This window comes from Actinia tenebrosa, unplaced genomic scaffold (assembly GCF_029948245.1).
Source record: "Actinia tenebrosa isolate PJP-AT-01 unplaced genomic scaffold, QUT_ActTen_1.0 PGA_scaffold1__47_contigs__length_23844297, whole genome shotgun sequence".
Lineage (NCBI taxonomy): Eukaryota > Metazoa > Cnidaria > Anthozoa > Actiniaria > Actiniidae > Actinia > Actinia tenebrosa.
In genome coordinates this window covers 18022567-18046606 of record NW_028292578.1, presented here as the reverse complement: position 1 = coordinate 18046606, position 24040 = coordinate 18022567, and the positions used below count along the sequence as shown (strand labels likewise).

The 24040-nt window shown below is 39.5% G+C and overlaps 2 protein-coding genes and 1 pseudogene across 4 annotated transcripts in view; 2 read left to right on the top strand and 1 right to left on the bottom strand.

The window, feature by feature from the left end:
* Positions 1-2380, top strand: LOC148910008 (52 kDa repressor of the inhibitor of the protein kinase-like). The gene has a single exon (XM_089032929.1). It carries the CDS (start codon positions 6-8, stop codon positions 2370-2372), a length of 2367 nt encoding a protein of 788 aa, XP_088889055.1. The 5' UTR covers positions 1-5; the 3' UTR covers positions 2373-2380.
* A 2367-nt stretch (positions 2381-4747) lies between these two features.
* On the top strand, positions 4748-21253 carry LOC148910007 (uncharacterized; annotated as a pseudogene). The gene is made up of 26 exons (XR_016120180.1): positions 4748-4814; positions 6260-6336; positions 6675-6734; positions 6831-6919; positions 7581-7735; positions 8326-8500; positions 9025-9117; positions 9204-9336; positions 9911-9987; positions 10241-10370; positions 10447-10539; positions 10874-10976; positions 11383-11456; positions 12110-12234; positions 12351-12466; positions 12637-12749; positions 13063-13210; positions 13871-13921; positions 14703-14815; positions 15144-15223; positions 15924-15990; positions 16076-16246; positions 17836-17991; positions 18448-18565; positions 18960-19027; positions 19537-21253. The product of XR_016120180.1 is annotated as an uncharacterized LOC148910007 (transcript).
* The window catches only part of LOC116294041 (uncharacterized), a 43575-nt gene continuing 39732 nt past the window's right edge, over positions 20198-24040 (bottom strand). The window contains exons 4-5 of one of the 2 annotated variants that reach the window (XM_089032937.1): positions 22271-22362; positions 20198-21620 (exon numbers count right to left, since the gene is read on the bottom strand). In XM_089032937.1, coding sequence (XP_088889063.1) covers positions 21605-21620; positions 22271-22362 — 108 coding nt within the window. In that variant the 3' untranslated portion in view covers positions 20198-21604. The remainder of the gene's footprint in view (positions 21621-22270; positions 22363-24040) is intronic. The other variant, XM_089032938.1, reaches the window with a different exon arrangement.

Genomic DNA, 24040 nt, shown 5'->3' with positions numbered 1-24040 from the left:
TTTCCATGGACGAGGAAGTCAGTAGTATTTCGTTGCCTTGTAAATCGTATGATATTGGTTTGCTCTTTGAGTCACATACTGACATTCGAAGCATCAGTAGAGACGATTTATACAACATTCTTACCAAAGAGCCTGATCCCAATGTATCGTCTTACCCGCGTACACGGCTTTGTAACACGTCATCCACTTTACGGCAGTTTCAACCGTCTTGGCTGTTAAAACACCCTTGGGTTCACTATAGTTCTCACATTGACGGTGTATTCTGTCGTGCTTGCGCAATGTTTGCTCCAGAGCAAGTAAAAGCACGTGGTGCTGGTTGCTTTGTGAATAAACCTTATAAACAATGGAATAACATATGCGAAAAGATGAACGGCCATGCAACACAAGATTACCATTTAACTTCTATGGCGAAAATGGCTGAATTTCTTTCTCGTTACAAAAACCCTTCGCAAGCAATCAACAACATCTTAGACAGCGAAGCCCAGAAAACAATTGAAAAAAATAGACGGGTAATTCAATCATTATTAAAGATTGTAATGTTGTGTGGGAAACAAGGCTTTGCACTACGTGGACACCGCGACGATAAAATATGCTGGACGGAGCAAGAAGAGGATAAACATTCAGCTGAAGGTAACTTTATTGAACTTGTTCGTTTTCGGGCAGAGACGGATCAAGTGCTCGCTAAACACCTGGAAAATGCGCCACGCAATGCGAAATATACATCGAAAACCATACAAAATCAACTAATTGAAGTTATTGGCAAGAATATCCAGAAGGATATACTGGACGAAGTAAAGGAAGCAAAGTACTACACCGTAATAGCAGATGAAGTAACGGATGTCTCAAACAGAGAGCAGATGTCACTATGCCTCCGCTATGTTTTTGATTCTGCCGTTAAGGAAGTATTTGTGGACTTCGTTGAAGTAGAAAGAATCACTGGTGAGACATTGGCAAAATCTATTTTGCAATGGCTGACAAGCAATGGTTTGTCTTTGGCCAATCTCAGAGGTCAATGCTATGATGGTGCTTTCAATATGTCAGGCGCAAAGTCAGGATGCAAATCAATTATACAAGAGAAGGCCCCTCTGGCAATTTACTTTCACTGCGCAGCTCATCGATTAAATCTTGCTGTAGTTTCTGCCTGCAAAGTTCAAGAATTCAAGAACGCAGAGTCGTATGTTGGTGAAATTGCTAGGTTCTTTGGCTACTCAGCAAAGAGGCAGCGTCTTTTGGACAGAGTTCTTGAATTAAAGAATCCACAAGGAACAAAAGCAAAGAAGCTAAAGGATGCTTGCCGAACGCGTTGGGTTCTACGCATTGATGCTTACATTGTTTTCGTAGAAATGCTTCCCGCCATCCATACAGCATTAGAGGCCATGGTGTACCCAAACCAACATGAAGAGCTCGGTACAAACTGGATGTGGGATAGCGAAACTGTGACAAAGGCAAATGGATTTTTGTTTCAAATTGAGTCATCGACATTCCTTTTATGCATCATGATTCTCCAGCAGGTCCTTTTCTTACTGAGAGAACTAACAGTTAAGCTGCAGATGCAAGCAATTGATGTTGCATATGCATACCGGCAAGTACATTCTCTTGTATCTACACTAACAACTATGAGAGAAAAGTCTGAAGCAGAGTTTAAGAAGATTTTCCAGGAGACGACAAGGCTTGGACAACATTTCTATGGAGAGGAGTTCCAGCTGGAGAAGCCTAGAATTGTGAGACGGCAGATGAATAGAAACAATCATAACGTATCTAGCTCAGAAGATTATTTCCGAGTTACATTGTATAATGAGTTCATCTCGCATGTGATTGCCGAGCTGCAGGAACGATTTGTACATAACCCTGCTCATGATGTTACACTTAGCCTACTTTTCCTTCTTCCAAGTGAATGCATCAATAAAGAAGACGATGCTGAGCTTCCAGTAAAACTTGCTGAAACGGTTAAATTCTATAATGATGATCTGCCTTATTCGCAAATGTTTCCAACAGAGTATAAGATGTGGATTCGAAAGTGGAAACAGCAATCAAACGGCAATCCTTCTAAGGTTCCAAATAAATTGGCTGATGCCTTTCAATCCTGTAGCAGTTTGCAGTTCCCAAATATACACATATTGCTTCAACTGGCTTTAACTCTACCCATTACTTCATGTGAAAGCGAGAGAAGTTTCAGTCAGCTGAAACTTATTAAGACTGATAGGCGTTCAACGATGTCAGGGAATAGGCTATCTGGTTTGGCCCTGATGAAAGCTCATCAAAGTCTTTGCAACAAACTAGCTTTTGATGACAATAAAATGGTAGAGCTGGTAAAAGCTTTCGAGCAATTCCATCCCCGAAAGATGAGGTTGTCCTTTGTTTTGGGCGATTGAATAAGGTAAGGGCCACCTGAAAATTATCATTTATGGTAACGGTGTTACCCTGTCTAATAAAGTTGTTATTATTATTATTATTATTATTATTATTATTATTATTAAGACAAATTTTATAATTTTTATTCAAACTAACAGCGCTTATATAGTAGGTAAAAGCAACGAAACGATTAATACTTTGACATCATATGACGTCAATATGACGTCATAGCAATCTATTCCCCGATCTGGACCCCGTTTTGAAAAACCCTGGATCCGCCACTGTATTCCTTTCAAGTGAAATACTTACTGCTCATTCTGCAGTGGTAGGAGCAGCAAGCCGATCTTAGGTATGCAATAGTTGCCAAAAGATAGTAAGAACTATAGAGTAGCTTGACAGTGATTTCTGTGCGGGTCAAGTGCGAATGATGCTATGTTCTCATTGCCCTACTATACATATAGTTGTAAATGCGTAATTAGTAGCTTATCGCTTCTTAAAGATATGACTGTGTTTTCACTAGGACAATTGAAACTAGCTTAAATACGACACCGGAAATAAGGCAAAGTTAAACTACCTAGCAAGATGGTTTAAATTGTCCTACCAAATAAATGGGCCAATCACAGTGTTATTCTTGAAAGGTGGACGTCGCATTTAAAAAACACCTTCAGGAATTTTACGCAAGTTAACTAATCAGGGTTTGGATAGATGCCTATTATCGTGTGACTTCCTGTCCCCATCCTGGCACGCCTATAGATAACGTGATGACAAGTAACAAGGTGCAGATAAGCTTGCTGCAATTAGAAATGAAAAAAACTTTTATTTTATTTTAATTTAATCGTTAAAAGAAAACACTTGTTCTGAATCTTGTGTAAAATGGTACCCTCGACATAGTATTATCCGACCCTCGACTTAGTACCCTCGACCTCGACATAATACTCGACCCTAGACACTTGACCAAAAGACAAACTCATGTAAGATCCGTGTAAATGTTGACAAGAAAATTGACTGGATATCGACCACACACGGTCATTTTTTTGACGAAGTCATATTCCTACTTCTCAGTGCTGTGTTCTATCAACATATTTATTCCAAAAAAGGTGGTTTATTTTGGGGGTTCATTGTGTTTATTGTTCTATTACTGCCATACAAAGTTTCATTTATAGAGGTAAACAGCAATATTCTTTAGAGAAGAAAAATCGTGGTTCATTATGATTGGTTAATGTTGACACTTTTGTTCGTTGATGATGAAAAGGCAATGGAAAATAACGAAAGTTTGAATTCGGCGTTAAGTGAAAAACCTTTTGAATTGAGGGCATCAAAAACATAAGAAAAAATCTCGGAAAAATTCTAAAGACCTTTGCACTGGGCTAAGTGGTGTAACGAGCGTCTGGTTATTGATTTTCGGGTGTTTAAGTTGAACCGTAGAGAAGTTATTAAACTTGGAATTAGGCGAGCGTGTCTGAAGTGGACTTCGCGTGAGTTGAAGTGTCGGATGTCATTTGCGGAACGAACCAAGTTCGGAGTCTTTTTTCGAGTATTTTCGACATGTTTATAGCCTGCAAATATCTTGCACTGGGGTCTTTTTTCGCTGTAGCGTGTAGTGAAGGAAAAACAAGTGAAAATGGAACATCCGGCGAAGAGTTATTCAAGTTTGAATTCGGCGTTAAGTGAAAAACCTTTTGAATTGAGGGCATCAAAAACATAAGAAAAAATCTCAAAAAAAATCTAAAAGCCTTTGCACTGGGCTAAGTGGTGTAGTGATAGTCCGTTGCATGATTTTCTAGGAATTCGGTTGAATCGTACAGAAGTTATTAAAATTTAAATAGTTGTTATTCGAGTGAGATGCTAAAATTTTTCTAAGTGTCGCGGGCTGCTATAGTGCGGAGCCAAAACCATTAAAAATTATGCTATTAGATTTGTTTAGAAAGAAAGCATGTTGGATTCCTCACCGAAATGGAGTATTTTAAAATCAATATGTAAATCAGGAGAATTTTGGTAGCACTTATTAATATCTAACTTGACCTCTGCGAATGTCCGGCTGAATGTCCGGCTAACTTCAGCGTCATATGTGTGGCGATCAATCTACTTTTTATTCAGAACGGCTTATTTAAATGACAAAACTGGCCGAGCTTCCTTCAAAACTCCATTGGAATTGTTCTTTTTTCGTCTTTTGCTATTTTTTCTACGATCTACGTACATCTACATTGATTATTTTCTTAAGAAGTCACTCAGTCTCAGCGCTTTGACTTTCATCGAGACAACAGGAATGCTATTCTAAAAGTTCTATAATTGCTTTGATGGACTTTAAATTACATAAATTCTATTTCATAAAGCTTTTCATGTGTATATTTATATGACAAAATATCATGTGGGCGAAATTGATTTGATGGCCGATATGTTGTGGGCTAAACGGTGTGGGCTAACTGACTTGTGGGCGAAACATCCGGTTACCCTTGATCATGGTAATATTAAAACTTCGCTCGAGTTCATGAGATTATCTTGTATATTCAGTTTTGAGCTCGTAGGTCGAATGATTCCTGGAATAAAACACGCAGCCCGCCTTTGAAATTGAAAACAGAGAAAGCTTTTTCAAATAGATCTTCTTCCAATTATACTCTGGCTTGTACTCAGTTGACTCCATCGAAGTCGTAGTCGAAGTCGTCTTGAAGTTCAGACAATTAATTCATCACAGAATTCGCTTCCAAACTCAACAAAATAGCGAAGAACTAGGTGTTAAAAGAAAAAGAAAAAGGACGATTACTCACCTTACTAGATAAATCGAGTATTTAAAACTGATTTAATCGAGCGAAATATTTGGAATCCTTTGAGAATGTCAACAAGCATAAGGAGGGCACAGGAAGACCAATCTTCGAAAAGTGCAACAAGTATCCACGAGTTCGCAAAAAATTGCAAAGGGCGTTTGATTAATATTCCTTAATGCTTATTGAGTTTCCAAGAAACATTTCCTTGTGAAAATTTGGGAAGTTGGGCACCACAAAAGACACGATGAAACGATATTAAAGGTAGGTTGAAAATGAAAATATAGTTAAATTTAGGACATTTCGAGTTTTAGGCCTTATAATTTGACTAACTACGGACAAACGATGATTGTACCCGCACAGATTTTGCACGATTTGGTAACTTCAATGTTTCAGAAAACTTCCCACCAAGCCTCTATATTAGAAATGCAATACTTTTGGCGAACGACCAAAAAAACAGTTTGACCATTTTAGTTTGTTGCTTAAAAACAGTTGATGCATCTGTTACTTGAAGGCACGAATATTTCATGTACAAAATAACAAACTAACAATAATTGGTATTTTTCTAAACTAGAAAAGATACTTTATAACTGACGAAAGTTTTAAGGAAATTAAGTTTGACGTGTATGAGAAACACAGCATTGAATTTTACCTTCGAGTGGGTTTAATTTATTCCAAAAATTGGAAATTAAGATCTCATAAAACACTTGCCGTTTCCATGGCAACAGTACTTTTGGTGACCAAATTGTTGTTGTTTTTGTGAATCCCATATAATGGCCTACTCGCACACCAAATTTGAAGGGTGGTCAAAAAGTTTCATTTCACACTTTGCTTGAGTCTTACAGAGACCTACTCTTAATTTTATTTGTATTGTTCAAGTCTCATATATGTGCATCTTTCACCTGGCATTTAACAAAGGAATTGGATTTCAGTAAAATTGGAATAATTAAATATATTTTTGATATTTATTTGTAGGCTGTAGAAATGTTTGCTGAATTGGTACTGTAGAGTACTGAGTGGCGTCAAGAGATTTGAAGAAGAAGATGTACTGACATATCCTGTTAGGTTTGTTCTCTCTTTTCTCCTCTCCTCTCCTCTCCTCTCCTCTTCACTCCACTTTGCTTTAAAAACTTTTTTTTGGTTATCAGGTGTATTGGTTCCAGAGCAGGATGACCAAGGCTGGTCATACAGTACATGGGCATATCAGAATCTTCATGAAAACCAGGTGAAGATTAATATGATTTTTGGATCATCATTATCACCTTTAGTTACTGTAACAACTAATCAATGCCATTCTTATCTATTATCCTTCATGACAATAACAGACACTGACACTAATGGATTATTCAAGAGTTGTATTCATCACTTTCAACAGTATTTATCATTGTATTTATTTTAGTGGTTACAATCAGTGTTATGTTAATAGCATAAATCATGACCTGCAGTTGTTTAAAATCATGAATCACCACCACCACCACAATTATCATTATCATCAATCATAATCATCATCATAATTTGATTGTATCGTAGGAGGATTAATCATCATCACTGATTGTCTTTCAGGAGGAGTTTCTTTTTATGGTGCAGGCTGCAACTAGAAATCAAAAAACTGTTATTTCAGAGGTATGGGCTTCATCGTCATTTTCATTTTTTAGATATGAATGATGACTGAATCTTTTGTATGATGATTGTTTCCATTTTTTGTTCCTTTTTTCCTAGTGTTTATTTAGATTGGATCCTAACAGCCAGCATTACAAGAGGGGAGAAATAGTGTATAATTTAACTTTTATGAGGGTTGAATCTGATAGGTTAGTAAAAGCACCAATAATGAATTACTTAGATAGCAGCTCATCTACAGGTGTGTGCACCCACTTGCGCCACTCCGCTATTTTTGCCACTGACTTTGAGTCAATACCAACTATGACGTACTTACATGAAACAATCTTTGCTGCAATAATATTTCATGCAAGTTTTTTACAAAAAGCATTAAAAAATTGCCAAAATTACATTCCTTCACTCCTTGTACTCTTCCTTTATTCCTTCCCTCCCTCCCTCCCTCCCTCCCTCCCTCCCTCCTTCCTCCCTTCCTCCCTCCCTTCCTCCCTTCCTTCCTTCCTTCCTTCCTTCCTTCCTTCCTTTATTCCTTCCTTCCTTCCTTCCTACCTTTCGAAAGTATTTACAACCACAAAAATGGCTTAAAATAATGACCAGATATCGGCCAGTGGCATGCCAAAACTGGGACTTGTCTGGTGAAATCTTTCCCTTGCCGGTCATTTTGACCAGTAACATTTAGCCAGAAATGAGGTATGAATAAGCTACTTTAAAACTAATTTGGCCTGTGATCATGACCAGCGACTGATTGGCCATTATCTTAAGCCCTGTTGCATTCAACATGACAAAACTTCATTTTATATAGCCATTACTAGAACTATTTAAACTAAAAGTCCAACATGTTTTAAAATGTTTCAGAGTAGTCAGTGAATCTCCAATGCCTTACTTCAGTGCTTACCAGGGTGTTTTCAAGAGCCATTCATCTTTGGTAAAATATCTTGCCTGGTTTGAAAATGTTGAAAAACCAGAAAAACCTCCACAGTTCCGTGAACCAACAACGAGCACAACGAAAAGTAAGTGCCAACATTACATAATCAATTCATAGCTAGGACTTCAAATTTGATCTTAAAGAAGAGCTGAAAGTTGGCCAGCAATACAGGCAGCAAAGTTGTGCAACAAAATGCTATGTTTGGGTTGCAAAATGAATGTTGCATGCATGTTGGCATATGCATATAGAATATGCATGTTATGAATATTATTGATTTATTTATTATCAAATGTTATTATCATTTGTAAGTCATTGTTGCTCATAAGTACAACCCAGTGCACAAGATATTCTCTCTGCTACAGGAAGTACAACATGTAGCTACCTTTACTCCTGGCCTTACATTGATGAAAACTGTGCCTGCATTACTACAGCTTACTATAGTCAGCACGTAACAAGAGATTAGCCCTGATACTAGGAAAGCTAGGACATAGTATCTCCCTCACAGCTTTAGTCCAAGGTTTAATACCTGGATGCTTTTCTCCTTTGCATGGAGTTGTGGGTTTCTTCCTGCAAATTCTATTTTGCACATTATGTCATGAGCAACCATAATTTATAAAACGAAAAGCTTGTACCTCTATAATAAACACATTACACCTTATTCTTTCATCTTCTCAGGAAGCTCTATATTTTTCACAAGAGGCAAGAAGACCAGTAATACAAAACCTTTGCCATCTATCACCTCTACAACTACTACCTCGCGCACAGCTCTGGGAGGAACATCAGGGGCCACGGAAAGTTCACTGTACCCTGATGGAGCTCCATATGCAGAACATGTCAGAGAAAGGATGAGGTAATGATTTATGACTGCCAGACCAATCACATTGTGCAATAAAAAAAATTGGCCAATTAAAATCCTATAAAACATCATGGTCACGGAACAGCACCCTTACGGCACTGTGCTTTTCACAGTCATGCATAAACTGCACTAGTAAAGCACAGTGGGAAGAGGGATGGTGAAAAGAGCTTTCACTTTTACTGGTTGTGACTTTGAATACCATTGCCATCTCACCCCCATCTCACCCCCATCCTGCCCACTGTTATTACGTAAAGATATCAAATACCCAAGGGACATGCCGATTACTTTACACTAATCCTTAGGTTAATAGACTTTTTAAGCTTGGGCGTAATGATTTCTAATTACAACCAAGTGTCATTCTCTTGAGGATAAGATTTTTTCTTTGAGGAGTATCCATATTCATGTGTCATCTCATGTGCGATGAATAAACAAAATAATCATACTCAAAGGAATGAAACATCTGAAATGGGAAAACATTACACCAAAGCAGTCTATTGATTTTTTGATTCTTTTGAAAGGAAACACCTGCTGCAAAACATAGCATCATTTCCTGGCCACGAGAACTTGTTTGTCGTTCTTCATAATGTTATTTCGCTGTTACTTTTCGACAGGTGAGTGCGGTTACATCTCCCGCAACCCACTAGGCCAGTGGTCAGTAGTTGCTGTAATTTGTTCTTGTTTTTTGTTTTTTTTTCAGAGATCAAGACCAAGCAGAAAACGGTCTTGTTGAGGCCTACCGACTTTTGCAGAGTACATTATACAAGATGTACTTGCTTATTGAAGAGAATACATTCTTACAAATTCTGGTGTCCAGATTCACTAAACAAGAGGTAAAAAAATTAATGAAATGCTTAATAAAGTCACAATAATTCATACTGTAAAAGGAAACCTTACTGTGCATGTCTGGAATATTTGGTGGTGAGAAAATAATGCAGGCACATCTCAAGACTCAAGTTTCTGGTTATTTTGCCATATCGCTTTCTTATTCGTTATTTCAGAATTCTTTGGAAAATTACTAATTATCTCGTTGTGCAAAGTAAAGTAGGTCTTGAAGTTGAGATTAAATGGAAATGCTTTAAACGTTCTTTTTTCACGAGGGTAGCACTTAATAGCCATTGGCTAACAAACCTGTGGCCCTCATTCCGTGATCGAATTGGAATTTGGGAGTTGATTTTTGCAGAGGGAGGAAAACTGGAGAACCCAGAAAACCCTCGAAGCACAGGAGAGAACCAACAAACAACTCTACTCACATACAACACCGAGCACGGCGGGACTCGAACTACGAATCTCCTGAATAAGAACATATTTAAGGATATTTACAACCACAAATAATAATAATCTAATAGCTATATGTTACAACACATTCTAATCAATATGTTTTTTTAATCATATATGCATTTTCAGAGTGCTGATTTGTATGCTGTACAGGTTTTGTATCTGGAGTATCGTCAACACCTCAAAGATCTTCTTTGCAATGAACTGTAAGCATTGTTTCCTATAAGGGCAGGGACGATGGAGCCAGGGCAGCTATCCAAGTTCCCCCTCCCCCACTTTTAACAAAAATTGCACCTTATTTTCTTTTAGTTTGAGTTCCATCATGAGGAAAAGCAGAGAATTCTCTCTCCCCAACCCTCTAACCACCACTTTAAAAATCTTCCCCGTCCCTCAAGGGATATGTAACAATTGTCATCTTACAAATGTATTTTAGATAATATTTTTCTCTTTTCACCAAAGGCAGGAAAGAAGCATTGGATTTACCGTTGCTGGTCAAGTTCTTCTTGACAGATTGGATGCAATTACAGTCAGACCAAGCCTCCGCATGTCTTCCTTAGATAAGACTGGAACCCTTCCACTCAACACGCAGGTATGAGACTCATTAAAGCAAAGTCCTTCCTGTATTTCCTTCCAAACAACTGGTATTAAGGGATTTTTATTTTCAGGTTATTGATGAGTTACGAGTAATCAACAAATACTGTTTGACACTGATGCTTGGTCTGGTGGATGACGCTCTTGTCTTCTGTCCAACCCTTAAGGTAACAAAATCGAGACCTATGGGGGGGGGGGGGGGGGGGGGCTTTACCTTTGTCCTTCGTCTTCACGAGTGGGGCCTATTTCTCAATTTCGGAACAATACTAACGTTTCCTAACAGGGCCCCATAAAATACACTCAGGAACCCTAAGTTGATAATTATAGATCTTTTTACTTTTTGGCTATTTATTATTTAAAGAGAATTCGCAGCAACCTCTTTATTTTTGCATTGATACATGTGTCTCTATTAAGTGAACATCACACAAGTTCCCGAAGATGTCCACTTATAACTTTTATTTTGCTGGTGATAATGGTAGGGGATGTTTGATTATTTTTCAGCAATATTTTTCTCCCATTGACACAAGTGGTCATTCTTTGCTCACAAATTATACATTCAAACATGGCGTTGAACAGCAGTCTATCTTGCATCAAGACAAAACATGTAAGTAATAGATAGTGGATTAAAACCTTTTCAAAAAATCTTTCCAAAACTGACTAAAAACGCCTTGTTCCTGATATGTTACCGATTTCAAAGGGCTTCCACTCTGCACCAAGCAAAATCGAGAAAATATATTCGATCCAGACACAGATCATAAACGTGCAAAGCATTTGATACATAAGTTGCCAAGACTGCATACATTTGTAAGATACCTATCTTCTAGATTCTTATTGAGAAATTGCCAAATAATAGGCAACACAAGAATAAGGGAGTTCCTATCCCACCATATACAAGGATGTGCAATCTACAACTTATTATCACTATTATTAGTACATTATTATCACTATTATCAGTACATTATTATCATTATTATTATGTGCAGCAATTAAATTGTGATTCTTTTTATCAGACTTAAACGTCGAGGACGCAGAAGAGAAAATTCGTGCACCGGCAGCGATCGCTTCTCAAGCTGTCATTCTCAAGGTTTGCAGTTGTCTTTAATAATTTAACTACACCAATCTCGGAAAAAACTTGATGAGAACAAAGCACAGCCTTGATTATAGTTTCAAGTTTTATTGTGAGATTGCCTAATCTCCTCATCACAAAATTGCAGCGTTTGAGCACAGGCAGACATCCCAGACCTCCTATATATCCTATATTTCCTATAATTTGTATAGGATCCTATAAAGAGCCTATATTTAAAGAAAACCTCCTATATTTCCTATAAATAGGACAACTGCTGAGTGATTCATTTATATTCTACACTGTTTAGCATATTTGGCGAAGGAAATAAAATGGCCCCTTTTTCTTTTGGTTCTGTTTTTTTTAAGGCTTATTAGTTCTGCAAATAAATCATTGCCTGTGCACCCTCCCGATCCCTGGTTACACCACCGAAAAGCTATCTTAGCTCCTATAAAGTGCATATATTTTTGGGGAAAAATCCTATATTTTCCTATATTTATCCTATCAAATTTGTCTAAAAAGTGGCTGGGATGCCTGCACAGGGAGCCCAAGCACGGTTTTCATGTTAGTTTATTACAGTAAATATATGTGGTTCAACTAATGACTCTCGACCAACGTTGTATTCCTCGTTTGTGAATCTCATCCTCATCTCATTCTTTGGTCTTATCTTTCAGTATTTTGTGGAGACCAGACTGGATCAGACGTTTGAAGGGTTCTTAGGTCAACTGTTAAGTAGCAGTTGCCTCCCTCCAAACCCTTATCCAAGATTAGTCTCTCATCTTCGCGTTGCTTCTGTCAGGTAATCGTGCTCACCACAGAGAGCCCACTTAAATAAATTAAGCAACAATGTACCAATATTCCTTCAAAATGAGAAAGTAGTTGCAAATTATTAATTGATGTGTTTTGTTTTGATAGCATGGAAATGTTTGGAGAAAAACGTGAAAAACTAGTTTCTAGGCTTCTACCTGGCTCGGTACAGCTCGTCGATGCCAAACATTACCTGTATGGATTTCCTGGTTGCGAGGCGTATGGTAGGTATCACCACAGGGTACCCAATACTATGAAGTTGACTATCAGATTGGCTCCCAGAGCAATGCGATTGGTAGATGTAGGAGCTGAAACCATGTGAATGCATTTCCAGCACATATTCCACGTCCAAGAAACATGTTGTTTTAGGAGTGTTGATTTGTTTATCTTATAGGGATGATAAGCAGCTTGTGCGCTCTTGACAGCAAACACTACAGTGAGCTGCTGATCAAGACGAAAGTAGTTCACAATGAAGTCGGCGCTCGAGTCACGGATCAAGGAATCAAGGTAACATTCATTTGATCTTCAGTAGCAAACTTCTCCCGGGCTGTAGCTTCCTGGAATACATGATTTAAGGCACGGACACAGTGCAACATTGTGCGGAACAACAAAATTGCACCATGCAACAGATGCACACAACAATTTTTCTTCCTCAAACATGACCTACAACGTTGCTGGCAATGGTGTGATGTTTTAAGCTAATGAAATGCCACTTTCCTTTACACCTCTTGCTCGAGTTCTGCGATGTGGGGGTTTTCCTTAATAAATGATTTTTTTTGCAGGAATCTAGTAGTTCTTACTGATGTTTTATTGTCAATAGGCTACTGTTGGCGTTGCGCTGACTGGCTTTAGCCCTCTTTATGGACGCTTCATGCCATACTTCCACGAGGTTGAGCTAGAGGAGCATTACTTATTACAAGGACCATCCCACATTAAAACAGACACTATCAATCATTTTACCAAGCTTGGTAAGTTTTGTAATGACAACAAAAACGCCCTTAGTAAAGCTAAGTTAGTAAAGCTAGAGAACAACACCGATGCTGCTTCGAAATGTCCCAAAAAATAGACATGAACCTCATAAAGAGATGCAAGGAATTTGGGGGAAGCGAAGGTTTGGTAAATACAGGGCTTGGTCTCCAAGGATTTCAGCTTGTAGATTTTACTTCTATCTAAAGATAGATTTCCAGTTTTCTTTAATAAAACTTTAATATGTTGGTTGAGAAACAGAAGTAACGGTCCCTTTTCTCATTCAGTAAATACCGCTTTGTTCTATGACTAAAGACTTGTGTATATTTTTAGCTTTTTAGCTTCATTCAAAAGCAAATCATTTGCAAAAGTCATCCGTAATGTAAAGAATGTGCAAGTTGAATTAATAGTATCTGTAAATAGCTCACTTATTGGTGAAGCTAAAATTGTACAAATGAGTCTGTAGTCATAGAACACAGCGGTATCAGATGTGAATAAGAAAATGAACTATTCCACTCTGAATCATATGCAGAATCTTAGCAGCTCCTCTCTAACAGACCGGAAGAAAGAAAAGAGTCTGCATATGTAGCTCATACTGTTGCTGGAAGCGTGACTAAATAATTTCTTATTTAATATCTTTTGTCTTATTTCCCTTATTTTAGTGTACGACCATCTAGCAGGATTTGCAGAAGAGTCCTCTGTGTTATTCGTTGGTAAGATGCATGGCTTTTCAGTCCTTCCGTTTTTCTAATAGATTTCCTGGCTGGAATTTTATTCTTTTTGTTTTACTTTAGTTAACTTTATTTATTTTATTTTTGTTTATTTTTTCCACTTCACTTCACTTCACTTCACTTCACTTCACTTCACTTCACGGCACTGCACGTCCCGGCCCGGCCCTGCCGGCCTTCACGCACGCACGTCCCGCCCTGCCTTCCCACTTCCGTCACTTCCCTGTCCTCACTCACTCACGTCATGACGGCCGCCACGGCCCGCGTCACGGCCCCCGGCACTGCCGGCCCGGCCCGCACGGCACTCACCCCGTACGTCACGGCCCGGCCCGCCCGACCCGGCAATGCACGCACGCCCGCACGGCCCGGCCCGGCATGTCACGCCTTCCCTGCCGTGCCCTCACGGCCACGGACACGCACGCCGGCCCGGCACGTCCCGGCCCGGCCCGCCCGTCCACGGACACGGCCCCGGCATTTCCCCTTCCTTCTTCGCGGCATCCTTCCACTCAATCTTCTCTTCTCTTCTCTTCTCTTCTCTCTTCCTCTTCCCTTCCTTCAGTCCACTCTACTTCTCTTCTCTTCTCTTCTCTTCCCTTCCCTTCATTCCACTCTACTTCTCTTCTCTTCTCTTCTCTTCTCTTCTCATCCCTTCCCTTCCCTTCCCTTCCCTTCCTTTCACTTCACTTCACTTCTCTTCCCTTCCTTTCACTTCACTTCACTTCACTTCCTGCTTTTTCATCTCACCCACCATGTGTTCTGTTATCAGGTTTGTTTCTGGGTGATGTTCGACGTAGTTTATCAGACATTGTCCAGAAAAAAAGTTCTTTCATAGCTCAGCTCTCTTCAACCGTCAAGCAAAAGAAACCCATATTTATGAAGGTAAGAAGTCCTGTCTGTGAAATATTTCTTCTGTAAGGTTAGTGAAAGTGTTAGAATAAGAACTTAGAAAATAATATCAATAGCTTTTCAACGTGGCTGGTGATTGGTAACAAGGTAATCCCCAACAGTGAAGTAGATTTGCGCATGAAGGCATTCCGACAGCGGAAAAAGAAATGCTCATGTTTGCATCCCAGCTTCAGAAAAAGACTTGTGCATGCGGACCCGTGCATGTGTTCATTTCGGTAGCGAAAACTAATTGCGCATGCGTGCACTTCAGCTGTAGAAAAAGGATTCCACATGGACTTCCTATTGTGTATTTTTTCTCCAGGCTTATGTACAAATGGACTGAAGACTCGTTCTTGTCAAGAAATCTTTTTTGCTGCATTATATCGAGGGCCAGTTTATTGGGTAGGTCAGGTGTTGCATAAAATCATGAGGAGTGTATTATAAAGTTATCTGAAGATGATTATAGAGCTAAGCAATACAAACGATGGTGGTGATGATGATATTAATGGTTATGGTTATAATGATGATGGTAATGATGTGTTTTCCAGTGGTGGTGGTGGTGGTGGTGGTGGGTGTAGTGATGATGATGATGTTAATGGTTATGGTTATAATGATGATGGTAATGATGTGTTTTCCAGTGGTGGTGGTGGTGGGTGTAGTGATGATGATGGTGTTAATGGTTATGGTTATAATGATGATGGTGATGATGTGTTTTCCAGTGGTGGTGGTGGTGGGTGTAGTGATGATGATGATGTTAATGGTTATGGTTATAATGATGATGGTGATGATGTGTTTTCCAGTGTTGGTGGTGGGTGTAGTGATGGTGATAATGATGATCATGGTGAAGTGATGACGATGATGTTGATGATTATGATTATAATGGTGATGATGTTTTTTCCAGTGGTGGTGGTAGTCGTAGGTTTAGTTATTGGGATGATAATGATCATTGTGTAGTGATGATGATGGTGATGATGTTGAAGATTATGATTATAATGGACCCCCCAATGATGAAGTGAAGTTTTTTTCCAGTGGTGATGGTGGTGAGCTAATTGATGATGATGATAATGATGATCATCATCATCATCATCATTGTTTTTTCTAGGTATCACTGGTTCTACACACCAAGTCCTATAACCTATTACCAAAACGTCTTTTCTTCGCAATCCACGGTAAGTAAACCTGTGTAGACAAACAATACTCGTAATATGATACAATGGTCGCCAAAACATGTCAAATATTTTGTGGTTCTTGTAGGCTTCACTCTTCGCAAGAGCTTGCGGGCCCCAGGACAATAGCGACCCTTGCAAAGGAGCGAACCTGAAGATGAGCCTCGTCCACGTCAACCATCGTATCGAGAGCGCAAAGCATGATGGGGATCTTGTTAGTGCATATCGTTGGTTGCTGGTCAGGGCACTTATGTGTCAGGTTAGTTGAAATAGTTATTTGTTTATCTTGATTTCATCCTCAGTCGTCATTGGAATCATCATTATCAGGCATCAGCCATACACATTGTGCCTTGTCATCATCAGCATCCCATTTTATCGTACTCATCATCAGTCATCTTCATCATCCTGTAATGTCATCACCATCATCCTTATGTCATCCTGTCATGTCACTATCATCTATGTGTCATCACTATCATGGTCATCATCATTCTTGTCATCATCAACATCCCATTTCATCATAACTACATCATCAGTCATCCTCATCATTCTGTGATTTCATCACCATCTTTAATCAGATGGGATTATTAATCATTTTCAGAATTGAATTTGTCACGTTTTGACTAGAACTCGTTCAGTCCTCTATACATCAAACTTCAGTAGTGTGTCCATTAGCCTTCAGTAGTGTGTGGATTAGCCTTCAGTAGTGTGTCCATTAGCCTTCAGTAGTGTGTGGATTAGCCTTCAGTAGTGTGTCCATTAGCCTTCCGTAGTGTGTCCATTAGCCTTCCGTAGTGTGTCCATTAGCCTTCCGTAGTGTGTCCATTAGCCTTCAGTAGTGTGTCCATTACCCTTCAGTAGTGTGTCCATTAGCCTTCCGTAGTGTGTCCATTAGCCTTCAGCAGTGTGTCCATTAGCCTTCAGTAGTGTGTCCATTAGCCTTCAGTAGTTGTCCATTAGCCTTCAGTAGTGTGTCCATTAGCCTTCAGTAGTGTGTGGATTAGCCTTCAGTAGTGTGTCAATTAGCCTTCAGTAGTGTGTGGATTAGCCTTCAGTAGTGTGTGGATTAGCCTTCAGTAGTGTGTCAATTAACCTTCCGTAGTGTGTCCATTAGCCTTCCGTAGTGTGTCCATTAGCCTTCCGTAGTGTGTCCATTAGCCTTCAGCAGTGTGTTCATTAGCCTTCAGTAGTGTGTCCATTAGCCTTCAGTAGTGTGTCCATTAGCCTTCAGTAGAGTGTCCATTAGCCTTCAGTAGTGTGTCCATTAGCCTTCAGTAGTGTGTCAATTAGCCTTCAGTAGTGTGTCAATTAGCCTTCAGTAGTGTGTCCATTAGCCTTCAGTAGTGTGTCCATTAGCCTTCAGTAGTGTGTCCATTAGCCTTCAGTAGTGTGTCCATTAGCCTTCAGTAGTTGTCCATTAGCCTTCAGTAGTGTGTCCATTAGCCTTCAGTAGTGTGTCCATTAGCCTTCAGTAGTGTGTCCATTAGCCTTCCGTAGTGTGTCCATTAGCCTTCCGTAGTATGTCCATTAGCCTTCAGTAGTGTGTGGATTAGCCTTCAGTAGTGTGTCCATTAGCCTTCAGTAGTGTTGCGCACACTGTGATTGGCTTAGTGGAAAGCTAGAGTGAATTTATTTGGCCCGTGAAACAAAAGTGTATAATTATTGACCTTAACAGTCAAAGTAAAACAAAAGAAAACAATGTAATTTGTGTCTACTACTCTCTATTAAGTATTCTATTTTTTCACGGTCGAAGTAAAATCATTCTATGAAAATTTCCACAGCAGTTGCTCTGATAAATGAACAGGATTTTATCAATTCCACCTTATATGTACTGATTCTTGATTTCTCCAGACCTCCTCTTACGTGGCAGAGGCCTGGTATATGCTTCACAGCGCGGCTGCACAGCTGGAATATTTAATCACTTTAAATAAAACCCTGCAAAACTTGATTTACGAAGAGCTGAGCAGGACTTTCACCCCAGCAAGAGCAGATAAGGAAAATAATCAAGTAAGAGATTGAGAATTTGTTGACTTCCAGGGCCCGGTTGTACGATGGGTGGATAGCGCTATCCGACGGATAAATCTTATCCAGTGGATAAATTATTGGATAACAGCATTGATTTATCCACTGAATAAGGATTTATCCATCGGATAGTGCTTTCCATCATTCGTACAACTGCGTACACGAGAGGAACTTTGCTTTGAAGTTGAGTTGTGATGTATTTCCGTTCCCAACATTGAAGAGAAGATCCATTACATAGAGTGCATACCATATATCTGTGAAAAGGCTAACTAACTAAAGTGTACAAATTAGTGCAAAGTTTTGTAGGTTTACGATTTACAGAAGTTTACTGAACTTACTAATTTGTGCAATTTCTTACAAAGTTTGTCACGGATATATGGTATGCACTGTATAATGCTTAGTAATTTTAGCGTTACTTTGAATGTTTCTGTATGTGTTTAGTCTCTTTTAGATGTAGCAGATGTTGGTCAAATGACTATGGCGTATTCTCAGAAACTCCACGAGATCTTGAAGCGCGGCACTTGTTTGGCACCGAGTGGACTTACGGACTTGTTACAAAGTGAGTCACTACTGATTAGTTTACAGCAAATTTAGTACGACTTTGATAAATTCGCGGTACGGATGTCACGTGATCAAAACGCGATGTTCTAAGGGGGTGTGCGACACAGACTACATGTCACGGTATCGTCCAATCAAATACCCGTGAAGGTACCATGTTCAAGTATTTTTGGATTAGCAGTGCTTTCTCTAGCTGTGTTTGGTTGAAAGGATGTCGTCCATTTTGGACCGTGACCGTGTCGTATAAACTGCTGCTTCAGATTAATACAAAATCTACTCTCACCAATACCCAGTAGTAAAATTGGATGGGGGGAGGGGGTTAGTGGGTGGACAAACCGTGGATCGGTATACATAATGGAAGACCACCATGGTAATTATGTATCAATTTCTTTCAGACAAGCTTCGTTCAGTTACAGATGTAAACCAAACGTCCAATACGCTGCAACTGAAGATATCCCAGCAGGTGAGGTTGTGCTTCATTCATTGTAGTCCTTGTATCTTCTAAACTGTTAACAATCCATATTTTCCCTTTTACCGGTAACTATGTCGAGTCGGGTTTTTTACCTGTTTTGGTCGCGCGGGGAGTTGGGCTTTTCCTCTCCCTGCGTTCCACTACAAACTCGTCTCCAGGCCCCCCGCAACCAATTTAGGGGAAAACTCGACTCGACTGAGTTAGGAGGGAAAAAAGTGACTGTGAACAATCTCGTATCTTCCTATTCAAATCACACTTTTCATGAAAGGAATGTAAAACGTGCACACGTCTTTGTACTTATTTAATATGAACACGTTGAGAGCTTTAGAGCATGAGAGAGGCACACTTAGGACATTTCTCATGCTTTTCAGGTGCTCTGCAGATTCCAAAATGTTTCTATCACTGTACCAAGGAACAAAAAGTCGTTCCATTTAGTTTTTGGAATTTTTCCAGTCCGCGGAAAATAAGTACCAGAGTATGCATTTATTTTTTTCCCCTAGTCTGTTTCCGTTCTACAAGAAATGAATGACTTGCTTCAACCTCTACTGGACGCTTCCGCTCACGAAATTCACCAGATCTGCCCAGACGTCCAGCATGCCTTGCGTTCTATCACTACGGAAATCCAGCTAAGTCAATAACAGATGTTTGTTTAAAGGGACCCTATTGCATCACGGGTTATCTTATCGCAATATATTTTTTAATTGCAAGATGATTTGCGTACCACAGGGAGCCCTTAAGGAAATTCTTTCTGTGCTTAGTCACTACGTTCCTTCGCAAAGAAAACGTTTATATTGTATATTCTACATAACAGACACAGGGTGTAGACACAGGGAAAGGAATAGGTAGGAAGATTTGGTGAGGACATCCATTCCATGATGGGAATTCCTTGATACGCCCCTCCTAGTAATCGATCCCCCAAACCATAGAAATCCTGGAGGCCTTTCTAAAGCTCATTGTTATGAACCGGCAATCCTAATAAAATCGTTAAAAACAAAAAGAAGAAGAAAATATTTGAGATCTTTACCTTAGGGGAGAGGGGTTGGTACAAAAACGATTCTGCAGTAGTTGTCCAATGATAGTAAATCACAGTGATTCGTCCAGGAACAAAATACCGCGCCTCTAACTATTAAAACACTTTACAAAACTCTTGGACATAAGATATAATATTTACCAAGGGGATTTTATTTTAACTTATTAAAAAGATTTACGATTCTTTAACTCTATCAGTTATGAACTATCGTATTATTATGACTCACTTGTGATATGTGTCCAGGGTAACATAGAGAGATATTGCCACTCTTAGTGATATGTGTCCAGGGTAACATAGTGAGCTATTGACTCTTAGTGGTATGTGTCCAGGGTAACATAGTGAGCTATTGACTCTTAGTGGTATGTGTCCAGGGTAACATAGTGAGCTATTGACTCTTAGTGGTATGTGTCCAGGGTAACATAGTGAGCTATTGACTCTTAGTGGTATGTGTCCAGGGTAACATAGAGAGATATTGCCACTCTTAGTGATATGTGTCCAGGGTAACATAGTGAGCTATTGACTCTTAGTGGTATGTGTCCAGGGTAACATAGAGAGATATTGCCACTCTTAGTGATATGTGTCCAGGGTAACATAGTGAGCTATTGACTCTTAGTGGTATGTGTCCAGGGTAACATAGTGAGCTATTGACTCTTAGTGGTATGTGTCCAGGGTAACATAGTGAGCTATTGACTCTTAGTGGTATGTGTCCAGGGTAACATAGAGAGATATTGACTCTTAGTGGTATGTGTCCAGGGTAACATAGAGAGATATTGCCACTCTTAGTGATATGTGTCCAGGGTAACACAGTGAACTATTGACTCTTAGTGGTATGTGTCCAGGATAACAGTGAGCTGTGGCTATGCATTCTTACCTTGTTCGAAAATATTACCTATACATAAAGGAAAATTATTTGAAAATAAGTATTCAAACACCTTTTCCTTTTTCTATTGCAAATATTTCGAACGAACATGTTTAAAAAATTACGTATTTTAGGTCAGTTTCTTGAACGAAATAACCTTTTTAAAAATCTATTCCAGTTTGTTACATTTTACTTTAAACACAGGCTGAAATGTTCACCTAGTTCAGCGTTTGTGTGGTGAGCGAAAGGTTGTGATAAAATAACATAAACAAGCCCGATTCATTTTTCACTTTCAGTTTACAGCATATTCAATATCTTAAAAACCAACCGCTAAAGAATAAAGCTAAATCTATCCATATGTACTTTAATTGTACGTAATCGTTTGCCTATTCCACCAGTTTAGACAATTTGTCTTTGTTTTCTACTTGTTGTGTCCCTTGGTACAGTAAGGTTTTGTTCTCGTACAATACAATAATTGAACCGTTAGTCCCGCGGAACCTAGCCTCAGCACTGCCATCCCGATTTTTGTCTTCGCTAATTTTATTTAAACCCTCCTCTTCATCAAAGAAAAAAAGAACTCTTTCGAGTTCTTTTTTTTTTATGCCGTTTCGTTTAAGGTTTTGCTTGTCTTTTGCTTGTTTTCTCTTCAAGTGGACATGCTCAGTCACTTTTTTCTTGTCTACTTTTTCTTTCGCCTAAGACAAACATGAGAAGCAATTCAGGCGATATATTCCACCAGTTTAGACAATTTGTCTTTGTTTTCTTTTTGTTGTGTCCCTTGGCACAGTAAGTTTTTTTTCTTGTACAATACAAAAATTGAACCCCTAGTCCCGCGGAACCTAGCAAGAGCATGGGGATCCCCATCTTCAACTTTTCTTATTTCCTCCTTTTCAAAATAGAAAGAGAGAAACTCGGGGTATATCTTCTGTGCCATTCCATTTTAAAAGAGTTTGCTTGTTTATTTCAGGTACCCTCTACCAAGTTGTCATGCTTAGTCTCTTTTTTTCTCTTCATTTTTTTCTTTCTAAATGAAAAAAAATGGCCTTCATATGCACAGGCTTATCCAGGGAGTCCTATGGAGGGGGAGGGGTCGTTCCACACGCACATCAATAAATCGTTCCTCCCTCCTCTCTCCAAAAACCACATGCAATGCCCAATGATAAAGGGGGGTCACAGGCACCTTGGGATCTCTCTCTGGATACTCCTGACATGTAAAGACATTCCATAACAACACATTTAATAATTTTTATAACTAGATTTCTCTTAAAATTGAAATATTTGAGAAACTCGAAACTGCATGCTCTATTCTACCGTTTGTTTAGTAAACATTACTTATGATACATACCCTTTTGATCTTGCTCCTGAAGCATTGGCACTTGATTGTGGAGCACTGCCACGTCTTGGTGAAAGACTGCCACTTGGTGGTGGAGCCATCTTCTTTGATTAAAAAGCCAAAACCTAAATTCTCTGGGGTTTTTTGGGGTTTAAACTTATCTAGAAATTACCTCGAGTTTATTGTCTATGAAACGTATAATTTAATGTGCTATAGCTTTCTTTTGATATTTCGGTCCAAACTCGTGGATCTTTGATCCATAATAAGGGGAATATACTACCGAAACAAGTAGATTATGAATATAAAATCCCAGTTGATTTTGGTCGCGTGTCAGAATATGCACCGAATAGCTTGGGACACTTTCTCCCCTTTAGACCTGATTACCACTCTTTTCATTGCTACGCGATGATCGAGACAACGCCTCAATGCGTTTACAAAACATTAATAAAAATAATATTAATTAATATAGATAAAAATAAAGTGCTTAACTGACATACATAAAAATGAAATTGGAATACAAAACATTAAAATAAAGCAGCAGTAAGGGGGACCCGCGGAGGGGGTACCGTATGAGCCGGGTATTACCCGCGCCAAGTACCATTGGTCCGCATCGGGTATTACCCGAGCGACGCGCGATGATTCCCTTACTGCTGCTGTGCGACGAAGGTTAGAATGTTTCCTAGATATATATGCACGAATGTAAGAAGTTTAGTCCAGATTTTTGTATAGAATGTCTTAAACCCAGATTCAAACCTACTAAGCCAAATAAGTATATTTGTTGTGGTACGAAGATGCAAATAGAAGATGACACGTCCGCGCAGTGTTGCGAGTGTGGTAAGAACATTCGCAATGCAGTGCCTTGTGCCACCAGGGAACAATATTACTCCAACGGAGGTCGTAAGAAAACGCCATACAAAAGAATAAAATACTTCAGAGACTGGATGAGTCACATCCAAGGTCATCGACCGGTATATTTAGACAACGAAGTAATGGAAGCGCTTAAGTTGGCAGAACCAACCCCACAAAGTCTAAGGAAGGCATTGAAAAAATTAAAGCTAGGGAAATATTACAAAGGCATTCCCTATCTTTTGTCTGAAATTACCGGCGACCCCATTCCAGAAGTGTCTGAAGATACTATGAGAAGAGCCGAGTGGATGTTCTGTTGGCTGGATAAGGATATTCCTTATTACCCCGACGTCATTTACGAGATATTTAAGGAAATCGACCCCAAGCATCCGCTGTTAGTATGGATACCCAGACGTTGAAGTGAACTCAAAGTGAATGTTTATTGAGCGAGTTTTCTTTGTAGGTCCGCCTTTACTTGTTCGTAGATCTTTTGTCGAGTTTCTTCTGAAAGATCTTTGACAATTGTTTTTTTGTTACCCGACTTTAACTCCTCATACTTCTTTTCCTCCGCCAGGATTAAGGAGAACTCCACGTCGTCTATCTTCCGGTCGACAAGAGCTTTGGAGACTAGGTCGGTAATCGTGTTAGACTTTGCCCTTGCGAGGGCGATGGTGGTGTCATGCTTGGATATCTTATTAGATAATTGTTTCATGATACCCGTGGAGACAGCGGAGACAACGCCGCAGATGGCTCCGACGCCCGCCAGAGGAACGCCAACGACGACGCCGGGTCCAGTCAAAGAAGTAGCAACACCGCTGCCTGTTAAAGCAACAGACTTGGACCCGGTTGTTATCGCGATCTTATGCAGAGTGCTACGGGCGCGGGCATACTTCTTCCTTACGTTCTCGTAGTGTTTAACTTGCCCGTCCAAGTAAG